Source organism: Salmo salar, chromosome 15, assembly GCF_965601325.2.
Source record: "Salmo salar chromosome 15, fSalSal1, whole genome shotgun sequence".
Lineage (NCBI taxonomy): Eukaryota > Metazoa > Chordata > Actinopteri > Salmoniformes > Salmonidae > Salmo > Salmo salar.
In genome coordinates this window covers 75,911,706-75,936,340 of record NC_138305.1, presented here as the reverse complement: position 1 = coordinate 75,936,340, position 24,635 = coordinate 75,911,706, and the positions used below count along the sequence as shown (strand labels likewise).

Here is a 24,635-nt window from a genome sequence, read left to right as displayed (position 1 = left end):
TTAATTATTTTATTTTACTCTAAAGCCACAAAGTATTGTCTCTCGAGATAGAAGGTGTATATGGTTTCTTTATCTGGAATAATTTCAAAATGTGTTGATTTATCGATATTTTGTATTTATTTGCGTACTTCTTTCTGTATACCTACGTTTACGTTTAATGGTTGATTTATCTATTTACAGTGATTTTTAGGTACTCCATAGTTACACTCCACTCCAGTAGGTGGCGATAATGTGCCTTTGCTGTAGTTGTCAACCACCACAAAAATAATCAAGGACGTGAAAATTACAAAATTTACTCCTTTTACATTCATTGGCTAGGTCATTTAATTGTCTAGGTCGGCGAAAACAGCTAACTAACTAGATTTTGTAACATTTGAGTACATATTCATTGCTATAATCGAAGGACCAAGATGCAAGAAGACTGGTTATAAATCAGTCCACCCTTTCGTGGTAAGACTTCTCCAGTGATGCTAAATCTAGCTAACGTTAGCTAGCTGCTAACGTTGTTACATTCACGTGAGACAACGTGAAGCATCGGAGCCTTCTAGCTAGCTACCTTTGTAGCGAACTCTTTAGCTAGCTATGTAATGTCCAAAGTCAGAAACTTGTAAAACCAGCGCAAATGTCACTTGTGGTTAGTTAACGGCAGCTATCTACCCGCTATTAGCCAGTCTTCGGCAAATGACAGGAGTGGGATGTTAGCTAAAAGACTGGTAACCCAGACTATACAAACGTAGCTAACTACCCCACAATGATACCAAAGTCAATATCAGCATGTGAAATATTTAGCTAGTTATAACATTTCACAATTGTCAACGTGGTTCCAGTTTTCGCAAGGCCAACGGCCCTTTCACACAGAAACAAACAGGGCGAGTAGGACAAGACGAGAAGCGAAAATCACGTTGCGTGATGGTACTTGAAGGAAAAACTGAGCTGATTAATTGGGTCCACTATTTCGTTTTAGCACATGTCTATGAAATGTATACACTTTTGTCATGACGATATACAAGGCCTGTGTTCTATCTCTAGGCAAATGATCCCCTATCTCCAGTCATGAGAACGTTATCATGACGTAGCACGTTTCATTTTTAGGGTGGATTATCCCTCAGGTCACTGCGGTAACGTTAATGTAGCTAGCTTGTCCACTGCAGCCTCGGCTGAGTCTCTTGCGAAATGTAGGTGAATGTTAACGATCAAGTTCTTGTCCAGCTAACTAGATAAAGTAACATTAGCCAAGTATTTTCCCTGAAGGTTGATCTAACAAGTAGGTAAGGTAAGTGGCACCTACCCTCTGTTTTACTCAATGCTGAATCTCTTTTGATGGGAATTTTTCTACTCTTTACACAAAAGGTCAAATAGGGTCCGCTTCTAGTTGTCCTTTTTCACATATGTACAAGTGTGAAATGTAAATGTTTTTTTTTCTTCATATCCAGCTCTCTCTGAGACGCCCTCGGACAGTTGGGTCACGGCCAGGGATCACAGACAGTCATCCGGGGGAGTGGTGCCTATGCACATAGTCAGGCAGTTAGCTACAGATTGTACATACACCAAATGTGATGGGTGCTTTCAAGTCAACTAGGAATCCATTAGTTAAAATTTTCACACGCTTTTTGCACATAGCTTCCTATTAGTTGATTCTGATATTTTCCAAGTGGGAAACTGAGCACTTTTTTTTGTCTGGAAAGCGGCATTAAAGGGAAATTCTATCCAAACGATCTTTTTTTTGGTCATAAGTCAACTGTTGATTTAGTCCGAAATTGTTTTGCATGTCAGCGGTCACATTTTCAAGATATTGCACATTTGACTGCTTAAATGCAAAACACATTTGAGATTGCAATTGAGAATTGACTGCAAAGAATGGACTGTGGCTGAAAAAGACATCTGAGTTTTACATGGGCTACAATATGCTTGTCGCTTGAGCTTTGCCATTACTGACAGGGCAGTAGTCCATGTGAACCACGGCTGTCTGACACGGGGAATGGGGACAGCTGCCAAAAGCAAATCATGCTTGTCCTTACAGTGTAGGCATACTGAAGGTGACGCACAGAGCTGCTCTCTCTCTCTCTCTCTCTCTCTCTCTCTCTCTCTCTGTTGAACACTCATTGACTGAGTCACTAGGGTTGGGTAGGTTTAGGATCATATTGAACAATAAAAAATTAAGATTCTGTACTTTGAGCTCTTTACTATCATTATTAAGAGTGCATTCTAAGATCCTGTTGGATATCATGAGTTGATGCATTGCTTGCTGATGTCAACTCTACAATATGACAGATATAAGGTTTCAGGAGTTGTTGTTAACTCACTCAGGCACTCTAATCACAGATTACCATGGAGTTTTGGTAGATTATCAGATGGCAATGTCTAAGGCTTCATTTAGGTTGACACCTGACACTAGTAACCTGGTGCCAAGAGCTCCTGGTGACAGTCAATTGGCTGTGAAGTCTGGCACTCCTGCAGAGCACGTACCAGTGCATGTGCTCTTTGCCTTAGATCTGTAGGCCTATACTGTCTCTGTCTCTAGGACTACAAAAATGCTTTGATAGAAGACGCATTATCTTTTTATATCTATCACGAAGTCAAATGAACCTGGTTGAGATGTTTATGGTGGTTGTGTGATTCACTAGGCTATGCATCAGTAATATAGGCGATATGACGATGTCATTAGTTTAGATTAAAACTAGGGCTGGGAATTTAACCTTTATTTAACTAGGCAAGTCAGTTAAGAACACATTTTTATTTAAAATGACAGCCTAGGAACAGTGGGTTAACTGCCTTGTTCAGGGGCAGAACGACAGATTTTTACCTTGTCAGCTCGGGGATTCGATCTAGCAACCTTTCGGTTACTGGCCCAATGCGCTAACCACTAGGCTGCCTGCTGATATGACATTATCACCATACTTAGGTGCCGATACTATATGTAGGCCTATTGCGATTCTCAAGATTTATTGTGATTTGATGTTCCAAAAGTATTGCTCACCATATGTTTTCTGCAGTGGGCCAATTCCACGGTAACAAAGTGATGCTGAGACTCGCATTATACACTTTAAAATGTATGCCAAACAAAAACCAATGATTTCAAAGTGAAAACAACAACAACTCTATGCACAAGTACTAATTAAAAAATAAAATCCTCGAACTTTGACAAACACATTGTACTTGAAGAACAGTGCGGATGCGAAGTATGTTAAAATAATGACATTTTGTGCTTTTTGTGCCGTCATTCTGTTACCAAATTTTGCATCTGCCCTGATAAACATTTTAAAGTGAAAAATCTGAGTCGCGGCATCACTCTATTAATGTGGAATTGCCCAGAGGGACAAGAGAGCCATGAGAAAACAAGTTTTGATCCGTCATGGAAATAAAAGTGCTGAAAACAAATTGGCTCACTATTGAAAAAGATGGAGAACAAGATATGTATGGAAAAATACTGCCGTTTTTGATGCAGTTACAGCCAACTAACACACAAGTAATATTGCGTTATATTGTTAAATAATATCCCGATATGTACCTATTGATTTCCTCCCCCCCAATCACTAGTTAAAAGTAAGCTGATTGACCATTAGCCTATTGTTTGTCAATGTTATTTATGGAAACTAAACTGATTCTTTTCAAGCTATTCTAGCTGGTTTTCATTCTGAAGTCGATTTTTCTCCTGTGTAATTATGTCATCTGATAATGAGGTGTGTGTCGTTCAGCTCCAAAAATATTCACAATCTATCTTGCATATGGTACCCAAATCTAAAGCACTCTCCTGAAAAAGTAAACTGTAAAAAAAAGTTTAGAGTGGATATTAGCCTATAGCCGAGGCTTACTAGCTGAAAAGGGATCTGGAAACATCCCGATTTCCATTCTGTGGGATCCTAATAGGAGAGTGAATGTATTGTTTACATCCTCACCATTTTGAACAGGGCAGCATTTTTCCTATTAGCAGCTGGCATTCAAAGGACCGTTCTACTCTACATTTGACTCCCCAATGAACAATGTAGCCTATGTTTTAAATAGGTTTCAGTTAATGAAGTTTTTAGTTTTTTTCATTGAAACGTAAGCCATTGTTATGCTACTATTTGACTAGTAAGGTGTCTTGTCATTCCTTCCGTTTTCACTGTTGAAACACTTCGAATGCCTTCTACAATTTGTATTTTAAGCAGGTAGGCTAAGAAATGTAGCCTTATCACGTAACATGGTATTATCTTTTTTAAAGACCTTATCAACTGGAATATGATAAGGATTTGGCTTCGTTTTATTTTCTCCCTGGGTTTTGAACTTTCAGTTGGGATTAGTCGCTCGCTAAGCCTATCCTTCCAATATCATCACCATTTCAGAGGAAGCTAGGGCCTACATGTTAGTGACAGCCTACATTTGTAAATGATTCCATCCTTTTTTTTCCCCCCTTTTTATTTTTTTTAAATAAAAAAATAAAATGTAATGTATTTTTTACCTAGGATGATCTGTTCTCAGTAATACACGTTTTGTCTCTTTGCTCTCTTTTTCAGTGCAATGTCTCTGGTTTTCACGCGACCTAACCCCAACGCTATTGGCAAGAAAGACAAAAGACTCATGGCGGAGGTAAACGCCAGTCCGCTCAAGCACTTTGTCACGGCCAAGAAGAAAATCAACGGCATCTTCGAGCAGCTGGCTGCATACATCAAAGAAAGCTCCTACTTTCTGGAAGGTAGCTACTAGCCTTCCACCTTACCACAAGTTGTGGTCGATAAAGCTGGCTTTCTTTTACACGTTTACACCAATGAAAAGCACAATGTTTTGTGGTGTGGAATTGATTGACACTTGCCTGTTCTATTGGCAGCAAGGTTTCAGTCCAAACAGTACCGTGTGTGGACTACAATGGAAATCTTATTCCGCCTGTCTTTGGCACTCAACACCCACATGTCATTCACTAAGTGAATTTGCCGCCTCAAGTTTGCGTCGTAGGGCTGATTACAATGTATTTTCTCAGTGTTGGTCTAGTTTAGAGGTCGACCGATTATGATTTTTCAACACCGATGCCGATTTATTGGAGGACCCAAACATTTTTCTTTTATTTATTTGTATTTATTTGTAATAATGACAATTACAACAATACTGAATGAACACTTTTATTTTAACTTAATCTAATACATCAACAAAATCAATTTAGCCTCAAGTAAATAATGAAACATGTTCAATTTGGTTTAAATAATGCAAAAACAAAGTGTTGGAGAAGAAAGTAAAAGTGCAATATGTGCCATGTAAAAAAGCTAACGTTTAAGTTCCTTGCTCAGAACATGAGAACATATGAAAGCTGGTGGTTCCTTTTAACATGAGTCTTCAATATTCCCAGGTAAGAAGTTTTAGGTTGTAGTTATTATAGGAATTATGACTATTTCTCTCTCTACCATTTGTATTTCATATACCTTTGACTATTGGATGTTCTTATAGGCACTATAGTATTGCCAGTGTAACAGTATAGCTTCTGTCCCTCTCCTCGCCCCTACCTGGGCTCGAACCAGGGACACATCGACAACAGCCACCCTCGAAGCATCGTTACTCATCGCTCCACAAAAGCCGCGGCCCTTGCAGTGCAAGGGGAACAACTACTTCAAGGTCTCAGAGCGAGTGACGTCACTGATTGAAACGCTATTAGTGCGCACCCTGCTAACTAGCTAGCCATTTCACATCGGTTACACCAGCCTAATCTCGGGAGTTGATACGCTTGAAGTCATAAACAACTCAATGCTTGAAGCACAGCGAAGAGCTGCTGGCAAATGCACAAAAGTGCTGTTTGAATGAATGCTTACGAGCCTGCTGCTGCCTACCATCGCTCAGTCAGACTGCTCTATCAAATATCAAATCATAGACTTAATTATAATATAATAACACACAGAAATACGAGCCTTAGGTCATTAATATGGTCAAATCCGGAAACTATCATTTCGATAACAAAACGTTTATTCTTTCAGTGAAATATGGAACCGTTCCGTATTTTATCCAGCGGGGGGCATCCCTAAGTCTAGATATTGCTGTTACATTGCACAACCTTCAATGTTATGTCATAATTATGTACAATTCTGGCAAATTAATTACAGTCTTTGTTAGGAAGAAATGGTCTTCACACAGTTCGCAACGAGCCAGATGGCCCAAACTGTTGCATATATCCTGACTCTGCTTGCACAGAACGTAAGAGAAGTGACACAATTTCCCTAGTTAAAAGAAATTCATGTTAGCAGGCAATATTAACTAAATGTGCAGGTTTAAAAAAACATACTTGTGTATTGATTTTAAGAAAGGCATTGATGCTTATGGTTAGGTACAAATTGGTGCAACGGCAGTTCTTTTTTTCGCGAATGCGCTTGTTAAATCATCACCCGTTTGGCGAAGTAGGCTGTGATTCGATGAGAAATTAACAGGCACCGCATCAATTATATGCAACGCAGGACACGCTAGATAAACTAGTAATATCATCAACCGTGTGTAGTTAACTAGTGATTATGTTAAGATTGATTGTTTTTTTATACGATACGTTTAATGCTGGCTAGCAACTTACCTTGGCTTCTTGCTGCAGTCGCGTAACAGGTAGTCAGCCTGCCACGCAGTCTCCTCGTGGAGTGCAATGTAATCGGCCACAATCGGTGTCCAAAAATGCCGATTTCCGATTGTTATGAAAACCTGAAATCGGCCCTAATTAATCGGCCATTCCGGTTAATCGGTTGACCTCTAGTCTAGTTCCTAGGGGTTTACAATGGTTGTGTGATTACATTTTTTTCTACTGCTCACAGACACATATAGGAATGAGGAGCTGGACCCAGTCACTACAGAGGAGCAGGTTCAGGAGGTGCACGGTTACCTGTCAAAGGTGGCAGGGATCGGAGAGGTGCTGGCACGCAGACACATGAAGTGTGTCTTCTTCGGAAGGTACGTTCCCTCCACCGCGTAATGACCACTGGCAATGCCGCCACCAGTCATTGGAGTTGGGAAGCTGCATGTATTCCCCGCTATTCATTTTTCAATGAATCACACAAACAATTTTGTCCCTCCAAAAATGGGTTAGATTACTGCACATTTCTGGAAAATGCTCTAGACCTGTGTTAAATGTTCCTCACTCAGTGTGTTCTACTTTATAGGACAAGTAACGGGAAGAGCTCGGTGATCAACGCCATGCTATGTGATAAGGTGCTCCCCTCTGGGATAGGACATACCACCAACTGTTTCCTGCAGGTGGAGGGGACCGACGGCAACGAGTCCTTCCTGCTCACAGAGGGATCAGAGGAGAAGAAGAGCATCAAAGTCAGTACCTCCACACAAGGTTAAAGAGAGACTTTAAAAAAGCAACAGGGACAAGTGTTTACTTTTTGGAATAAAATTAATTGGAGGTAAAAAAAAAACAAGACGTTACTTAAAGCTCCTTAAAGGTGAATACTGCACCCTGGAAGACTTCTCTGAACTCTTAGCATGCTAGCTAAGTGCACACACACCCAATAAGTTTGTGAGGCGCTGAATAACGGAATAAAAAAAAACGTTATAAAAAATAAAGTCGCACATGTGTCCTCCCAAACATTTAATAAAGATAACAAATGTTTCGGCACTGCGCCTTCCTCGGGGTTTGCTCAGCACAACACACAAATCCTTTAGAGTAAGTTTAGATTTAAATTGAATGTAGTTGGACAAGAACATGCTCTCAACCTTTTGATGTGTTCAAATCTCCCAAGCCCATCTTAGTTTAGGCATTGTAATTACTGTGATGCAATGCCCATCTAAGTATAACAGCAGTAAACGAGATTGATCGAAATGTTGGTGCAATGTATCACAATCACCTAAAGGAGCTCAGAAATGTCCCCTTCCCTGTTGACTGTAGTTTATGACCCAGATATGGCTGCGTGCCTATGAAATGCATCCCGATCAAACCTGTTACTGACCCGCGTGTCCAAACATAGCAACAGAATCAACAAAACACCAGCAACCCTGAATGCTCTGTCGCTCTTATCATGTGTTCGCATTCCAGCTGTGTAAGTCCAAACCAGATGGGATGGCGTACCGCTGTGGTAGCCATGCTGGTTAAGTGTGCCTTGAATTCTAAATAAATCACAGACAGTGTCACCAGCAAAGCACCATCACACCACCTCTTCCGTGCTTCACGGTTGGAACCACACATGCGGAGATCATCCGTTCACCTACTCTGCGTCTCGCAAAGACACAGGGATTGGACCCAAAAATCTCAAATTTGGACTCATCAGACCAAAGGACAGATTTCTCCTGGTCTAAGTTTCTTCTTATTATTGGTGTCTTTTAGTAGTGGTTTCTTTGCAGCAATTTGACCATGAAGGCCTGATTCACACAGTCTCCTCTGAACAGTTGATGTTGAGATGTGTCTGTTACTTGAACTCTGAAGCATTTATTTGGGATGCAATTTCTGAGGCTGGTAACTCTAATGAACATATCCTCTGCAGCAGAGGCAACTCTGGGTCTTCCATTCCTGTGGCGGTCCTCATGAGAGCCAATTTCATCATAGCGCTTGATGGTTTTTGTGATTGCATTTGAAGAAACTTTCATGGTTCTTAATTTTCCGTATTGACAGACCTTGTCTTAAAGTAGTGATGGACTGTCGTTTCTCCTTGCCTATTTGAGCTTTTCTTGCCATAATATGGACTTGGTCTTTTAACAAATAGGGCTATCTTCTGTATACCACCCTACCTTGTCACAACACAACTGATTGGCTCAAACGCGTTAAGAAGGAAAGAAATTCCACAAATTAACTTTGAACAAGGCACACCTGTTAATTGAAATACATTCCAGGTGACTACCTCATGAAGCTGGTTGAGAGAATGCCAAGCGGGTGCAAAGCTGTCATCAAGGCAAAGGGTAGCTATTTTGAAGAATCTCAAATATAAAATAAACAAATCAAAATATAACTTTTTTGTTACTACATGATTCCACATGTGTTATTTCATAGTTTTGATGTCTTCACTGTTATTCTACAATGTAAAAATAAAAACCCTTGAATGAGAAGGTGTATCCAAACTTTTGACTGTACTGTAGGTCTGGGTGAAGCATGCTGGCTGCTAACAACTTTCCCAGGTCTCTCCTCTCTCCCCGTGGGGACGAAAGCCGGTCATTTCCGCTGGCTAATGATCAACACAGACCTCTGCTCTGCTCATAGGAAAAATCTCTGCCTGGCTACTTTATTTGTTGGCACAGATGAGTAACCTTTTTCCATAGAATCCTTATCTCTATGGAAATATGTTATGTCATCGTGGTATCGTTGCTATGGGTTTTAATAGGGACACATGCCAATAGATTATGAATCTATTTCCTTCCTAGTAATCTGTCCTTTTATTATAATGACTCATACAATCAAATGTAGTCAAAGTTCAAATGTGAACACATGTTATTGCATGTTTTCTCTCTCTCTTGCGCAATCACTTTCTATTTCTGTCTCGCTCACTGTTTCTCAGACGGTGAACCAGCTAGCTCATGCTCTACATCAGGATGAGGACCTGGATGCAGGAAGCCTGGTGTGTGTCATGTGGCCCAAAGTCAAGTGTGCCCTGCTTAGGGACGACCTGGTGCTGGTGGACAGGTGAGGGCAACACACACCACACATCTAAAAGGATCAGGTAGACCATTCCCTTTTGGCATTCAGTCCTCTGGAAGTGCTCGGGGGTTGATGTTGGAATGGGTACCACTCTTCACTTCGCCGTTAATCTTTGTATGCATACTCCTGTTCTACAAACTACAATATCCTCATATACACTGAACAAAAATGTAAACGCAACATGTAAAGTCTTGGTCCCATGTTTCATGGGCTGAAATAAAATATTCCAGAATTGTTTCATATGCAGAAAGTGTATTTATCTCAAATTTTGTGCACAATTTATTTTTACTGTTGGCGAGCATTTTTACTTTGCGAAGATAATCCATCCACCTGACAGGTGTGGCATATCAAGAAGCTGATTAAACAGCATGATCATTACACAGGTGCACCTTGTGCTGAGGGACAAAGGCCACTCTAAAATGTGCAGTTATGTCACACAACACAATGCCACAGATGTCTCAAGTTTTGAGGGAGCGTGCAATTGGCATGACTGCCGAAATGTCCACCAGAGCTGTTGCCAGAATTTAATGTTCATTTCCCTACCATAAGCCGCCTCCAACGTTGTTTTAGAGAATTTGGCAGTACGTCCAACCGGCCTCACAACCGCAGACCATGTGTATGGCGTCGTGTGGGCGAGAGGTTTACTGATATCAACATTGTGAACAGAGTCCCCACTGGTGGCGGTGGGGTTATGGTCTGGGCAAGCATAAGCTACGGACCACGAACGCAATTGCATTTTATTGATGGAGATTTGAATGCACAGAGATTCCGTGACGAGATCCTGAGGCCCATTGTTGTCCCATTCATCCACAGCCATCACCTCATGTTTCAGCATGATAATGCATGTTGCAAGGGTCTGTACACAATTCCTGGAAGCTGAAAATGTCCCAGTTCTTTCCTGGCCTGCATACTCACCAGACATGTCTCCCATCTGAGCATGTTTGGGATGCTCTGAATTGACGTGTACGACAGTGTGTTCCAGTTCCCGCCAATATCCAGCAACTTCGCCCAGCCATTGAAGAGTGGGACAACATTCCACAGACCACAATCAACAGCCTTATCAACTCTATGCGGAGATGTTGCGCTGCATGGGGCAAATGGTGGTCACACCAGATACTGACTAGTTTTCTGATCCACGCCTCTACGCCTCTCTCTCTTGTTTTAAGGTGTCTGTGACCAAGAGATGCATATCTGTATTCCCAATCCATGTGAAATCCATAGATTAAGGCCTGTGATTTACTTCATTTGACTGATATGACTTGTAACTCAGTAAAATCTTTTGAAATTGTTGCATTTATTTTTGTTCAGTATAGTTTCTACTGTGGCCTTGTGACCTGAAGTTATCCCATATTTCTGCTCCTACAGCCCCGGTATTGACGTCACGACAGAGCTGGACAGCTGGATCGACAAGTTCTGCCTGGACGCCGACGTCTTTGTCCTGGTGGCAAACTCTGAGTCCACTCTGATGCAGACGGTAAGAAACATGTTTCTACTCTAGAAAGAAATCCACTCGGCCCGAACTTGCATGTTGGCCAAATGCCAGTCAAGATGTCTGAGGGTATACTGTATATTGGATTTTGAACAGACAAATACTACTCTTTGCAGGAGAAGTCATTCTTCCACAAGGTCAACGAGCGTCTCTCCAGTCCAAACATCTTCATCTTAAACAACCGCTGGGATGCCTCTGCCTCGGAGCCGGAGTATATGGAGGAGGTGAGTTGGCAGTCATTTGTTACGCTGAGGTTAGTTTTAGCATTGGCGGTCATTTGTTATGCTGAGGTTAGTTTTAGCATTGGCGGTCATTTGTTACGCTGAGGTCAGTTTTAGCATTGGCGGTCATTTGTTACGCTGAGGTTAGTTTTAGCATCGGCGGTCATTTGTTACGCTGAGGTTAGTTTTAGCATCGGCGGTCATTTGTTACGCTGAGGTTAGTTTTAGCATTGGCGGTCATTTGTTACGCTGAGGTTAGTTTTAGCATTGGCGGTCATTTGTTACGCTGAGGTTAGTTTTAGCATTGGCGGTCATTTGTTACGCTGAGGTTAGTTTTAGCATTGGCGGTCATTTGTTACGCTGAGGTTAGTTTTAGCATTGGCAGTCATTTGTTACGCTGAGGTTAGTTTTAGCATTGGCAGTCAGGGCTAAACGTATTTTATTTTAGGACTAATCTTCCAAGAGTCTTTAAAACATTTACAAAACAATTTTATAATACAATCACATTTTTACAACACACTGACATATTGACAACAGAAAGAATACACTGACATATTAACATGTAAGAAAAATACTGGTTCAATACAGACCGCGGGCCCTGACTACTAAAAATATATATAAATGTAGGAACTCGGGCAGGCTCCGACCCCCCCCCCCCCCCCGGTATCATATAAACACACAAGAAATGGATTTTCCCTCCGAATTGCAGTAAATTAGCTTTTTAAAACGGCAACATTTTAACCGTGAACAGTTTGGTTTGGCTTTGGTTGTGAGGTGAGGGTTTGTTTCTACGCTGATGAATGACAATATCCATACATTTCCTTGGTGGCAAAGGTCCGTATGTGACCGGATTAGGGGTGTGACATTTAAACGAAATTGGGATTGTTAACGTTTCTACAACTTCATTTAATTTTTTTTTTTTTTACAGAGTTAGGATCACAAAGCTGCCACTAACAGGTCCTGATCATCATCAAGGGAAAATGTTTGATTAAATACTTACAGCATTGTTACATTAGTAGGAGGAGATGTGCATCTTTCAAATGATTTGCCACGCATATTAAGCGCTTCGCACGTCATCGTTGTTAACAGTTGGAAAAATTGTCAGTGAGACAGGGAAGCGATAGCAAAGTCCTGTATGGCAATACTTTGAGAAGTTTTTAAAGGAGAAGGTGGTGAAATGCAAACTTTGCGAGGTGCAATTGAGCTACTGTGGCAGTACAGGTGCAATGCTGAAAGGGAAGCACCGTGAGACGCAACCCATTGCTGGCAGCATTGCGATAAGGGACAGACTGAGAAAATCACAACACTGATTACAGAAAGGATTGCATTTGATATGCAGCCATTGTCAAAGGTAGAGGATGTCAGCTTCAATGTTGCCCTAATGGAATGTCTAGAAACCTACTACAAGATGCCATGTCGAAAAATCGTGACGGTCCGGATGGAGAAGTTGTACAAAGCGCACCATACGTGGCATTAACAGATTGTTGGACGTCTATGAACACGCTGTTACATATATCACTGGAACGATCCATCACAATGATAAGTGAGAACCTGGAGGAGAGGCACACAGCAGAGAATTGTTGCTGAATGGGTGGGGAACACTAGTAAGGTGAGCGCCGTCTGGTAGGGGTTTGGACTAGATGGCACAACCACAGTCAGAATTGGCTATATTGTAAAGATTCATGAATTTTTGTTGCTTTTTGGTCTTAACTTTATGCCTAACCTTAAATTATCAGTGTGGTTAGGTTTAAAATCACATTTTAAGAAGATCAATTGTAGTAATAGACAGGTTTTATGACTTTGTGGCTGTGGTAACTAGTGACAACCCTATGGTAGGTAGCCAAAATTGAGGTAGATTGATTTGCATTGCCCCCTAGCGGTCATACACAAGACCATATCTGAATTGTGGATTCACGTCATTTCTTTTCTTATTATCGTTTGAACGAGAGAGAAGTTTAAAACATGAAGAACATTTTTACATTTCACATCCCCAGACCGGACCTTCTCAAATAATATTTAAAAAAGATGGTGGACAATCTATTCCTATTATTGACTGAATCTCTCTTACCAACTGAATCCGGTTGTGAATGGAGTTTGGACGGTTTTAAAATGGTGTACATTGTGAAAGAAAGTGAACTGTGAACTCTCAGGTGAGTTAGAATTAGCCGTCAGGGTTACAATGAGAATTCTGAGGTGAGTTAGCGTTAGCGTTAGCTTTGACCCTTAGATCACAGTTACACCAAATACCAGTGTTTTGGTGAGCATTAGCTATAGTTTTTTGGGCTAATAAATGGAATAGGTGAAAGGTGTTCCGGGTAACATTATACAAGGAGAGGCTAGATGGGTTTGTGCCAGATTCTAGGTCGTGGTTGAGCCGAGTACATGGGGTAACTACTGCCTGCAAGAGTACAGTGTTAGATTCAGCAATTAAGTTAATGGTGAGGTAGGGTTGGCACTAGGGTCTGCCCAAGTGTTGATTTCAAGTATAGGGTTGCAACTCACATGGCCGTATCATGCCGGTGGTTGAGCGAGACCTTGTGGGACTTGCCTGTCTTTCTGACTTGTGATACTCAACCCACCTCTCTCTGTGCTGTCTACTTCACCCAAAGAAGTTGGATGTTTCCTTATCTTGAACGTCATCTATGGGCCGGGAGAGGTTGTAATCCACCACAGTCTTATTAATAAGTTATACATTTACATTTGAGTCATTTTAGCAGGTGCTCTTATCCAGAGAGACTTACAGAACCAATTTTGGTTGAAGTGCCTTGCTCAAGGGTTATGACATTTTGGGTAAACTATCCATTTTTTAAACAGTTATGGGAGTCATCCAACAAGGGAAACACTTCAGATGTTTGATATAATACAACCCAATACAGAATCTGAGGACACTACACCTGGAGATTAGCCAGGAAACTGATCTGGGACTGACTGCCCTCAGTCTGGCTTTATGCCCTTGAAATAAATGTCAGGTTGAACATGAGGGCTGTAACGATGCCAGTATCACAATACTTTTTCCATGGGGACAAATAAAAACATGAAACGGACTCTTTGGTCCTTTTTTAAAAGCCTGCTATATGTAAAATATTGTGTGCTATAGACTTGAAAATAAATAAATGTGACTCTGGATGACAACATAATGATGTTTGTTTTCAACATTGGGGCTGTATTCCCGAAGAAGTTAATACCGCTTGGCGTTTTGTTTCCTTGGCACGACACCAACAAGTATCGCGATACTGGTAACGTCCCGGCCCTTAGTGAACATCCCATATTTTGTGACCATTTCAGGTCTGCCAATACAACTTGTTAAAGGAAGAGTGTGTGCCTGTAGGTTTGTTTACACTAGGTGTGTGTTAGACCCCGTCATGAAAAGTTGCGTGCGCATCAGAAAGCGGTTTGTTTACATGGAAGTTGATACAACCACTTGCAACTTCAAATGGCGCTCGTGTGAGTTAACATGTAATCAGACTGTCTACATATGTCATTAGAGGTTTGATAACCTAGAAACCTACTACATGCCAGTGAGGCAAGGTACAATATTCCAAATAAAGCTAGATGAATAATATTGTTGAAAAATAGCCATCAGTCTTGCATGTCCTCATGGTCCTTACTCACGCACTGCAAGTTTGTCAAGGTCCTGACATCAACGTCAGCTATCCAGCTACAGAGCTTTTTGACGTTGGGATGCGCACACATCACTCAAACATGACATTTAAGGGTAAACAGAAATGGCTCTATTGAACCCGGCCACTCTGTGTCCCCCCCACCCAGGTGAGGAGGCAGCACATGGACCGCTGCAGCAGTTTCCTGGTGGACGAGCTGGGCGTGGTTGACCGGGCCCAGGCCAGCGACCGCATCTTCTTTGTGTCTGCAAAGGAGGTCCTACAGGCCCGTGTTCAGAAGGCCCAGGGGATGCCAGAAGCGGGTACATACACACACTTGTCTATGACGCTACATACACACACTTGGGTATGACGCTACAAGCTTTGCACACCTGTATTTGGGGAGTTTCTCCCATTCTTCTCTGCAGATCCTCTCAAGCTCTGTCAGGTTGGATGGGGAGCCTCGCTGCACAGCTATTTTCAGGTCTCTCCAGAGATGTTCGATCGGGTTCAAGTCCGGGCTCTGGCTGGGCCACTCAAGAACATTCAGAGAATTGTCCCGAAGCCACTCCTGCCTTGTCTTGGCTGTGTGCTTAGCGTTGTCCTGTTGGAAGGTGAACCTTTGCCCCGGTCTGAGGTCCTGAGCGCTCTGGAGCAGGTTTTCATCAAGGATCTCTCTCTACTTTGCTCCGTTCATTTTTCCCTCGGTCCTGACTAGTCTCCCAGTCCCTGCCGCTGAAAACCATCCCCACAGCATGATGCTGCCACCACCATGCTTCACCGTAAGGACGGTGCCAAGTTTCCTCCAGACGTGATGCTTGGCATTCAGGCCAAAGAGTTCAATATTGGTTTCATCAGACCAGAGAATCTTGTTTCTCAAGGTCTGAGAGTCCTTTAGATGCCTTTTGGCAAACTCCAAGCAGGCTGTCATGTGCCTTTTTACTGAGGAGTGGCTTCTGTCTGGCCACCACTGATTGGTGGAGTGCTATAGAGATGGTTGTCCTTCTGGAAGGTTCTCCCATCTCCACAGAGGAACTCTGGAGCTCTGTTAGAGTGACCATCGGGTTCTTGGTCACTTCCCTGACCAAGGCTCTTCTCCCCCGATTGCTCAGTTTGGCCAGGCGGCCAGCTCTAGGAAGAGTCTTGGTGGTTTCTAACTTCTTCCATTTAAGAATGATGGAGGCCACAGTTCTTAGGGCCCTTCAATGCTGCAGAAATGTTTTGGTACCCTTCCCCAGATCTGTACCTCGACACAATCTTGTCTCTGAGCTCTACAGACAATTCCTTCAACCTCAGGGCTTGTTTTTTTTCTCTGACATGCGCTGTCTACTGTGGGATCTTTATATAGACAGGTGTGTGTGCCTTTCCAAATCATGTCCAATCAAATGAATTTACCACAGGTGGACTTCAATAAAGTTGTAGAAACATCTCAAGGATGGTCAATGGAAACAGGATGAACCTGAGCTCAATTTTGAGTCTCATAGTAAAGGGTTGTATACTTACGTGAATAAGCTATTTGTTTATTTTTTTTTTATACAAAAATGTTTATTCGCTTTATCATTGTGGGGTATTCTGTGTAGATTGAGATTTTATTTAATCAATTTTAGAATAAGGATGTAAAGTAACAATGTGGATAAAGTCAAGGGGTCTGAATACTTCCCAAATGCACTGTATGCCACACAGGTAGACATTCACAGAAAAACAAGGATGTAATATCCAAGAAAAATAAAGTTAAACACTCTCCATACTTGTTCAGGTGGTGCTCTGGCCGAGGGATTCCAGGCCAGGATGTTTGAGTTCCAGAACTTTGAGAGGCGCTTCGAGGTAAGGCTTTCTAATGAAATAACCTCTCGGAGTGAATGTGGTATACAGTTTACAATACTTCGTCTAGGTTCCCATTAGAGATGTACCGAACTCTGCTCAAGTGCCGGTGCAGTTCACTTCCAATCCAACACCATTCTTTTATCACTTGTTTCACGTCTGCATGCTCTAGTTAGGAGAGCGTGAGCTCTACATTTGAAAGCCGTTGAACGTATGAGGATATTTCTGCCCATTCACTAGGCCCTCTTATGAAACTCTGTTTTTCCCTGTTGTAGGAGTGTATCTCTCAGTCTGCGGTGAAGACCAAGTTTGAGCAGCACACTGTGAGGGCCAAGCAGATCTCGGAGACCCTACGGCTCATCATGGACTCGGTGCACGTGGCGGCTCAGGAGCAGAGGTGACTTCTCGGGTCACGCCACGTACCCAGGCTGCCTCAATTGTCAAAATGTCTTCCTTGTCTCCTTTCCTTCATTTGAACTGATATGATAGAAGTGATGGGGAATGGCTGCCGTGCGAGGTAAACAGTTGTGCTCCATGTTTTGTGAACCTTGTGTGTTCAGGATTCACTGCCTAGAAACCAGGGAGGAGCGCCAGGACCGCATGGAGTTCATCGACAAACAGCTGGACCTGCTGACTCTGGACTGCAAGAGCAAGATCAAGAAGATCACAGAGGAAGTAGAGCGACAGGTAGGTCACGTTTAAAATGGGCTGCCGCGCTACGATTGAATTCTAAGAATGGTCTACTGAATGTTGTTCTTCCCTCACACCCTGTGTTTACCTGTGTGTTTACCTGTGTGTGTGTAGGTGTCCAACGCCATGGCAGAAGAGATCAGGCGACTCTTTGTGCTGGTGGATGACTTCCACATGGACTTCCATCCTTCTCAGGTGGTGCTCAAGGTGTACAAGAACGTGAGTGATTCCCTGGCCTCCAACACAAACAAGCGCACATACACACACACCTCCTCCCGCTCCTTTTGCTACTGGGTGTTTATGCTTGATTCTACTAATCGGCTGTCATCGTGACTTTGATTAGCTGAATCAGATGTTTGAGCAGGGCTGGAACAAAAGCCTGCATACCCAGTAGATCTCTAGGAGGAGGATGGGCCGCTGCTGCCGTAGGCCTCAATCCTTTTCAGAGTGTTAGTGGAATTCTCCCTAGAGCCAATTTTGTCCTGGTGTCTATCATCTCTAAGAGAACAACCCTTGCAGGGAATTACCTGAACACACCCTTTGACATTTTAGGGTATGTTCAGATTGGCAAACTGCCATGAACTTGGATTGTTTTATATTTTAGTGTATGTTCACGATGTCATACTGTACAGTTTCTGTTTTCTCTCTGACCAAATGTGTTGCACTATGTACAGAATAGGGTGTCCATTTTGGAAGTGGCTGTAGTGTAAGGGTCAGGCCAAAAGCAGTGCATTACATAGGTAATAGGGTGTCCATTTGGGACTGAACCATTGCGATTGCGTTGGTGGTGATGTACTGTGTGTGTGTGTGTTTGTTCCAGGAGCTCCACAGGCACATTGAGGAGGGCCTGGGCAGGAACATGTCTGAGAGGTGTTCCACAGCCATCACCGCCGCCCTGCAGTCCACCCAGACAGAGATGATCGGTCAGTCCCGCAGCAGCGGCACTCACACAATTCCAAACCCCATCCCATGCTTAAAGGAACCTTTTGGTCCACCAGCCACACTGGCTGAAATATTCCCAGTAAATTAAATTGTTGTTCAGTTGTGAAACCACGTGGAGATGTTGTCAACTAGCATCCCCCTTCTCAGATGGTCTGAAGCCCCTGCTGCCGGGGCCGGTCCAGGAGCAGGTGGACAAACTGGTGCCGCGGCAGCAGATCTTCACCCTCAGCTACGACCTGGCCTGCGACAAGTTGTGCAGTGACTTCCAGGAGGACATTGGCTTCCACTTCTCCCTGGGCTGGACCATGCTGGTCAACCGCTTTCTGGGACCCAAGAACACACGACGTGCCCTCATGGGCTACAACGACCAGGTGTGTGTGAATTCCGTAAGGAAAGGGTTAGGTAGAGGTAGCTCACCACACATCTAGGATCAGATTTACACCAGCCCCCAATCCTGACCCTAAAGGCGTCATTGTGATCGCTTCCTCAATTTTTCGACTTTTAAATGTATTTATTCTTAAAGAATATAATATACAATGCCTCGAGTTTAGTTACATTTTCTTACCCCATCAGAACCCCCAAAATAAATATAAGCTTGTTTTACTCCTTTGTAAATTATGTAATTGTAAGCGAACACTGTATAGGCTAAAAACATAATTTTAACTATCATTTTGATCTCATGGATGATCATCCATAGCGCTGTCTATTCGTTTGTGGTTACATTTCTCCAGCACCATCCCTCAGCTATTTACCAAGTCATTGGCTGGGTGACTGCTTTGTTAATTTTTGAAAAGCATATTGTCCCTGTAAAGGGATAAGATAAAATAATACCTTTTCTCAGTGGAACAAGGGGCGAATCCTCTTTGGTATCAGACAAGCATCTTCCATTCTGGGTTCTTATTCCTGTGCTTGCTCAGTGCTTTGAAATAACGCTGATGTAAAGTTAGTCCCCCATGATGCCAGTAAAAAGAGCCATGAGTTAGTTACTATTGGTACAGTAAACCTAGGAACTGGTTCACTCATGGATAGGTTGGTTGTTCAGCAGAGAGATTGTTGACATGTAAGATGCATTTCATCTTCTATGTTTATTGAAAAAAATACATTTGAGTAGTTGTCTCTCAAATACATTTGTTACAGTTGTTGGTTAGCTAGTGAATTTTTGCCAAATTAACGTTGACATGAAATCCAGTCAAAACGCCTCAAAACAAGACATGGTATCAAGAACAAAATGAAATGAGCTGAAACGAGCCACTTACGAATCCCCAGATGGCAGTTTGTCATTCTTGCAAACAATCTGGGCCTCCAGAATCACAACAGCAAGCCGACTTCTGCCCCATTTGAAGCGCGCACATTTGTGGCGTTGTCGGCTAACCCATCTATAGACTGTAAACACTGGGTTCACTGGTGGCCTTTTTCCATACAGCATGTCATATAGCAGCACCAGGCTGGCTGCTGATAACTACATTCATTGTTAATGCACAATATTTGTTCAACAGCTGTGAAAGGATTATTAGAAAATCCATAAGAACAGCCGTTCAATTACACACGTATCGCCACGTCATCCATGCTTTATATTGTTTTGTAAGCTAGCTAGCATACAGACATTTACTTGCGTGCGTTGCTGTGGTTACACCGTACCGCAGACTGCTCCTGACAGCTTATCTCTTAAAATGGACCAAAAAGTACTACACTAATAATTTCGATACTTGCATATGAAATGTCTTCCCACATCGCTTGAATTGGTGCTGGCTGCATCCATATTCCGCACATTGTGGCATTGTTGACAAGTTGGATATTTTAATGTGGGGATATTGTTTTTTTCCCCCCCTGATTCACTTATCAAATCTCCGAAAGGAGGAGTATGATAATGGTGGAACGGTGGATTTGAAGGCTCTAATTGGTCAAGACATAGCATCAGCTGTGCAGGGTTTATATACGTCATTGGTGTCTGTCCTGTAGGTTCCTCGGCCCATGGCCCTCACCCCGGTCAGCACCAGCATGCCCCCGTTCCCCCAGAACTCCATGACCCAGGAGGAGCTGATGGTCTCCATGGTGACCGGCCTGGCCTCCCTCACCTCCCGTACATCCATGGGCATCATAGTCGTCGGTGGCGTGGTAAGGATAGAGGAAACACGCACTGTGAAGCCTTTAAAGAATGTGCAAATGGTTGTTGACAAAGCCCTAAACCAAAAGTGTCGTCTCCATAAACAAGTTGGAAAGGAGTTGACACTTTCAGTGTTTTCCCCTGTTTAACCCAGGCATGAAATGTATTTTCTTCCTTTGCACTCAACAACGGTTCATTTGAAAATCAAAGTATTCAAAATGTGTGTGTCAGATCTGGAAGGCAGTGGGCTGGCGTCTGATTGCCCTTTCGGTAGGGTTGTACGGCCTGCTGTACGTGTACGAGCGCCTCACTTGGACCACCAAGGCCAAGGAGAGGGCCTTCAAGCGCCAGTTTGTGGACTACGCCAGCGAGAAGCTGCAGCTCATCGTCAGCTACACCGGCTCCAACTGCAGCCACCAGGTTCAGCAGTGAGTAATGGACACCCCATCCACAGCGGTCTGTTTTGTCTGACTCACTCACTCCCTTTCTCACTACATCTCCTTTCTTCCTATCTATCCCTCTTTCACTACACTCCATCTCACTTTCTCCCTCTGTCCATTTGCTCTTTCCATCTATTTCTCCATCTGCCCGCTGCCCTCCTACGCCACCACAACCGGGTCTTACAAGGCCAGTATAATCCCCTCAACAAAGAGATGGCATGTTTGGCAGGGCTCCACACTGCCACTCTCCGTAGTTCAGTTCCTGCATGTTTGACAGCTAGTGTAGAATTAGCTAAAGCCTCTTCTAGAACCACTGGCCAGTCAATCTGTCACACAACGTTATGTAAGCCTGTTTTATATAAATAGTCTCCTGCAGTGTGGGAGCTGTTCTCTGAACATGCCTCATAGAGGCCCTCTGGTGGTGAGAGGAGGGACTGGCAGTGGAATCCGGTTTGCCTATAAGCTACCGAGTGAGTCTATTACTCTTTGCAGTTGTAGGTCATTCTGAAAACAAAGCTGACTTAACAGTCGTAAGTAGGACCCAAGGACTCCTGATTTTTCGATCAGTTTTCGTTTTTTATATCACGAGGCCTAAAAGGACACGGATAGGGGAAAACTGATCCTAGATGAGGACCTCTACTCAGAGATGCTCGGTACACATATGGCCCCTGAATCTCAAAGCGTTATTCCTCAAAATGCCTAAACGCTTGAGGACATGCTGAAGTTGACATGGCTCCATAGGAATCTTGTTCAGCGAGTTCACTAAGTGAGTTTAGACTGCGTGGCCCTGAGCTTCTGGTGTGTGTCTGTCTGTGCAGGGAGCTGGCCGGCACCTTTGCTCAGCTGTGTCAGCAGGTGGACGTGACGCGGCAGAACTTGGAGGATGAGATCACAGACATGAACACGAAGATCGAGCTGCTGGATGCGCTGCAGAGCAAGGCCAAACTGCTCCGGTAAGACATGAGGCGCGGTAACACACTGATCGCGTCTGAAATGGCACCCTATTCCCTATGAAACCTAGTGCCCAAAAGACTCTGGGCGGAAGTAGAGCACGGCATAGGGGATAGGGTACTATTTCGGACACTGCTCAGTCATCGTTGCTCAGTGTTCAAGGCTCCTTGGCATTCTCAATAACTTCAACTCTCAACGGGCTCATAGTAAAGGGGAAAAAATTATTGGGCATAACTGCACTGAACAAGAATATATTTCATGAACTGAAATAAAAGTTCCCCGAAATGTTCCATATGCACAAAAAGCTTATTTCTCTAAAATTGTGCACAAATTTGTTTACATCCCTGTTAGTGAGCATTTCTCCTTTGCCAAGATAATCCATCCACCTGACAGGTGTGACATATCAAGAAGGTGATTAAACAGCATGATCATTAAACAGGTGCACCTTGTGCTGGGGACAATAAAAGGCCACTCTAAAATGTGCAGTTTTGTCGCACAACACAATGCCACAGATGTCTCAAGTTTTGAGGGAGCGTGCAATTGGCATGCTGATTGCAGGAATGTCCACCAGAGCTGTTTCCAGATAGAGAAATGATCTACCATAAGCCGCCTCCAATGTTTTAGAGAATTTGGCAGTAGGTCGAACCGGCTTCACAACCGCAGTCCACATGTAACTACACCAGCCCAGGACCACTACACCAGCCCAGGACCACTACACCAGCCCAGGACCTCTACACCCGGCTTCTTCACCTGCGGGATTGAGAGGGGTGGGGGGTGCTGAGGAGTATTTCTGTCTGTAATAAAGCCCTTTTGTGGGGGGAAAACTCATTCTGATTGGCTGGTTCCCTGCCCAGTCATGTGAGATCCATAGATTAGGGCCTAATGAATTCATTTCAATTGACTGATTTACTTATATGAACTGTAACGCAATCTTTGAAATTGTTGCATGTTGCGATTTATTTTTGTTCAGTATGGTATTAAAGTACCATCGGCTTTCATTGAAGACAAGGCACTACTACTGTCTTGATGGTGTGTACCTATCTCTGTACCTGAGTGTGGTGTTGTCTTGTCCCCTGGCAGGAATAAGGCTGGCTGGCTGGACAGTGAGTTGAACATGTTCACCCAGCAGTACTTGCAGCAGGGCCGGTAGAAGTGACCACTGACCGACCGTGAGGTGAACCGTGGAGAGAACGTTGACTGTGAAAAGACCAAGGCTGTCCTGTGTTAACCAGAGGGGGAGAGTCCTCACTACCTAGACAATGGGGTCGGGGTCAATTTGGTTTTCAATGTGGTCAAATCAGGAAGTGAACTGAAATTCAATGGATGAATTTGAAAATGTCATATTGTAAAAAAAAATACTTTCAAAAAAGTGGAATGGCTTGAAAATTAATTGACACTCAACCCTGCTAGACATGGACAGCCCCTCAAATCATTCACTCTCTCCTTTAGGACATTTTAGAATATTTTTTTGGCGCTCACATTCATTTAAAGATAACATCTTTTATCAGTGCATTTTATGGAAGATAAATTTATTTGATACCAAGTACAGCCATATGATATGTAGTCATGTGTTGCAAAAGAGGTTGCATATCGTTTGTGTACTTGATTTGACGTTACATGCCTTTTGAACACGGAAGATTAAGTGCCACCCTGAAATAATGGCAATCTGAAGATGGTCACGAAAAAAAACCTTTGTGTTGTAAATACCAGGGAACATCCAAAAAGTGTAGCAGAAATGCAAAGTGATTTATTCCTATAAGCTTACTGCACCACGGTGTGGTGGTAACTCTATATTCAGACTATGAAATGACACTGGCTATATGAAACACTGGCTATATGAAACAGAGTAGACTAGCATTCTAGGTGATGGAGACGTTAGGCCGTTCTGAATGCACTCGCATGCCTTGGGGTCGTGCACTGTATTATGTCATTCTTGCTTTCTTTGATTTGTCTTCTGCTCCATGTAAATCAATGTTGGACAGAGTGGATCACGCTCTGTCCGAGCTGTTGCCTGTAGCAATTCAGCGATCATTGTTGAGAAGTCGTAGCTGTTTAGACTGCTTGTTTAGTGCTAAGACACTAAACAATCCTTTTGGGCTTTATAATCATTTACAAACAGGCTTCTATTTAAAATGACAAAAAAAATGCTAATAAACTACAAGTAAGGATCTTTTTAAAAAGAACTTGCAGTGTGTGGTCCATGACCCTGTGCTTTTTCATCGTAGCGACTCTAAAGGATCGTTATAGTGGAAACATCACCGTTATTTATCATGATCAAACCTCTGCACCCCAAAGCCTTGCTTCTCAGTAGGTGAGATTTTAGATTGTGAAAGCTACATGTACTTGCTATGTTGGCATATTGCTTTTCTTTTTTTTCTTTTTTTAATATGATATTCAGGCATTAGCACTATCATTTGAAAGGCCTATTTATGACTTGTAAATGTCTCTCGACCTTAATGTCTCTGAATAGTGTCACTAATGGCAGTTGTCCTTCAGGTGTATGTCTGGCTGTGTGTTTGCTTTGGGTCGTGGTTGTGCCAAGGCAGTTGGAAAGTGGTCTGGAAAGTTCTGAATGAAAATGTGCACTTTATACTTTGCTGCTTCTGTTTAATTTTTTGTACTTGACAATTTGGCTTTTAGTTTATTTTCCCCCTAGTTACAAAGCAAATACAATGTTGGATAGATGTTTGAGGTAGATTGTAATGTGTAAACTTGCATGCAATGACTGTTTGTAATTTTGTTGTCATGTTAACCATTAATGTAAAAAGGTACAGTTAAGTGCATTAAAGAAGTGTTGATGAAGAAGAATGAAA

General features: G+C 42.9%; 1 protein-coding gene across 3 annotated transcripts; it reads left to right on the top strand.

The window, feature by feature from the left end:
* The first annotated feature begins 230 nt into the window (after positions 1 to 230).
* On the top strand, positions 231 to 24,635 carry mfn2 (mitofusin 2). 3 transcript variants are annotated; one of them, XM_014146144.3, is made up of 18 exons: positions 231 to 450; positions 4,494 to 4,672; positions 6,753 to 6,888; positions 7,098 to 7,260; positions 9,426 to 9,550; positions 10,931 to 11,039; positions 11,171 to 11,278; positions 15,044 to 15,197; positions 16,631 to 16,698; positions 16,971 to 17,092; positions 17,256 to 17,382; positions 17,500 to 17,604; positions 18,206 to 18,308; positions 18,475 to 18,698; positions 20,287 to 20,442; positions 20,663 to 20,859; positions 21,690 to 21,824; positions 22,903 to 24,635. In XM_014146144.3, exons 2-18 carry the CDS (start codon positions 4,498 to 4,500, stop codon positions 22,970 to 22,972), a joined length of 2,277 nt encoding a protein of 758 aa, XP_014001619.1. In that variant the 5' UTR covers positions 231 to 450; positions 4,494 to 4,497; the 3' UTR covers positions 22,973 to 24,635. The 3 variants fall into 3 exon arrangements, with proteins under 3 accessions (XP_014001619.1, XP_014001620.1, XP_014001621.1); XM_014146145.3 differs by lacking the exon at positions 231 to 450 and adding an exon at positions 1,044 to 1,273; XM_014146146.3 differs by lacking the exon at positions 231 to 450 and adding an exon at positions 1,086 to 1,268.

Coding starts and splice junctions, on each gene's coding strand:
- mfn2 (XM_014146144.3), top strand. CDS start 4,498: ATGTCTCTGGTTTTCACGCGACCTAACCCCAACGCTATTGGCAAGAAA. Junction 18,309..18,474: donor CACCCAGACAGAGATGATCG/GTCAGTCCCGCA, acceptor CCCCCTTCTCAG/ATGGTCTGAAGCCCCTGCTG. Junction 20,443..20,662: donor TCATAGTCGTCGGTGGCGTG/GTAAGGATAGAG, acceptor TGTGTGTGTCAG/ATCTGGAAGGCAGTGGGCTG.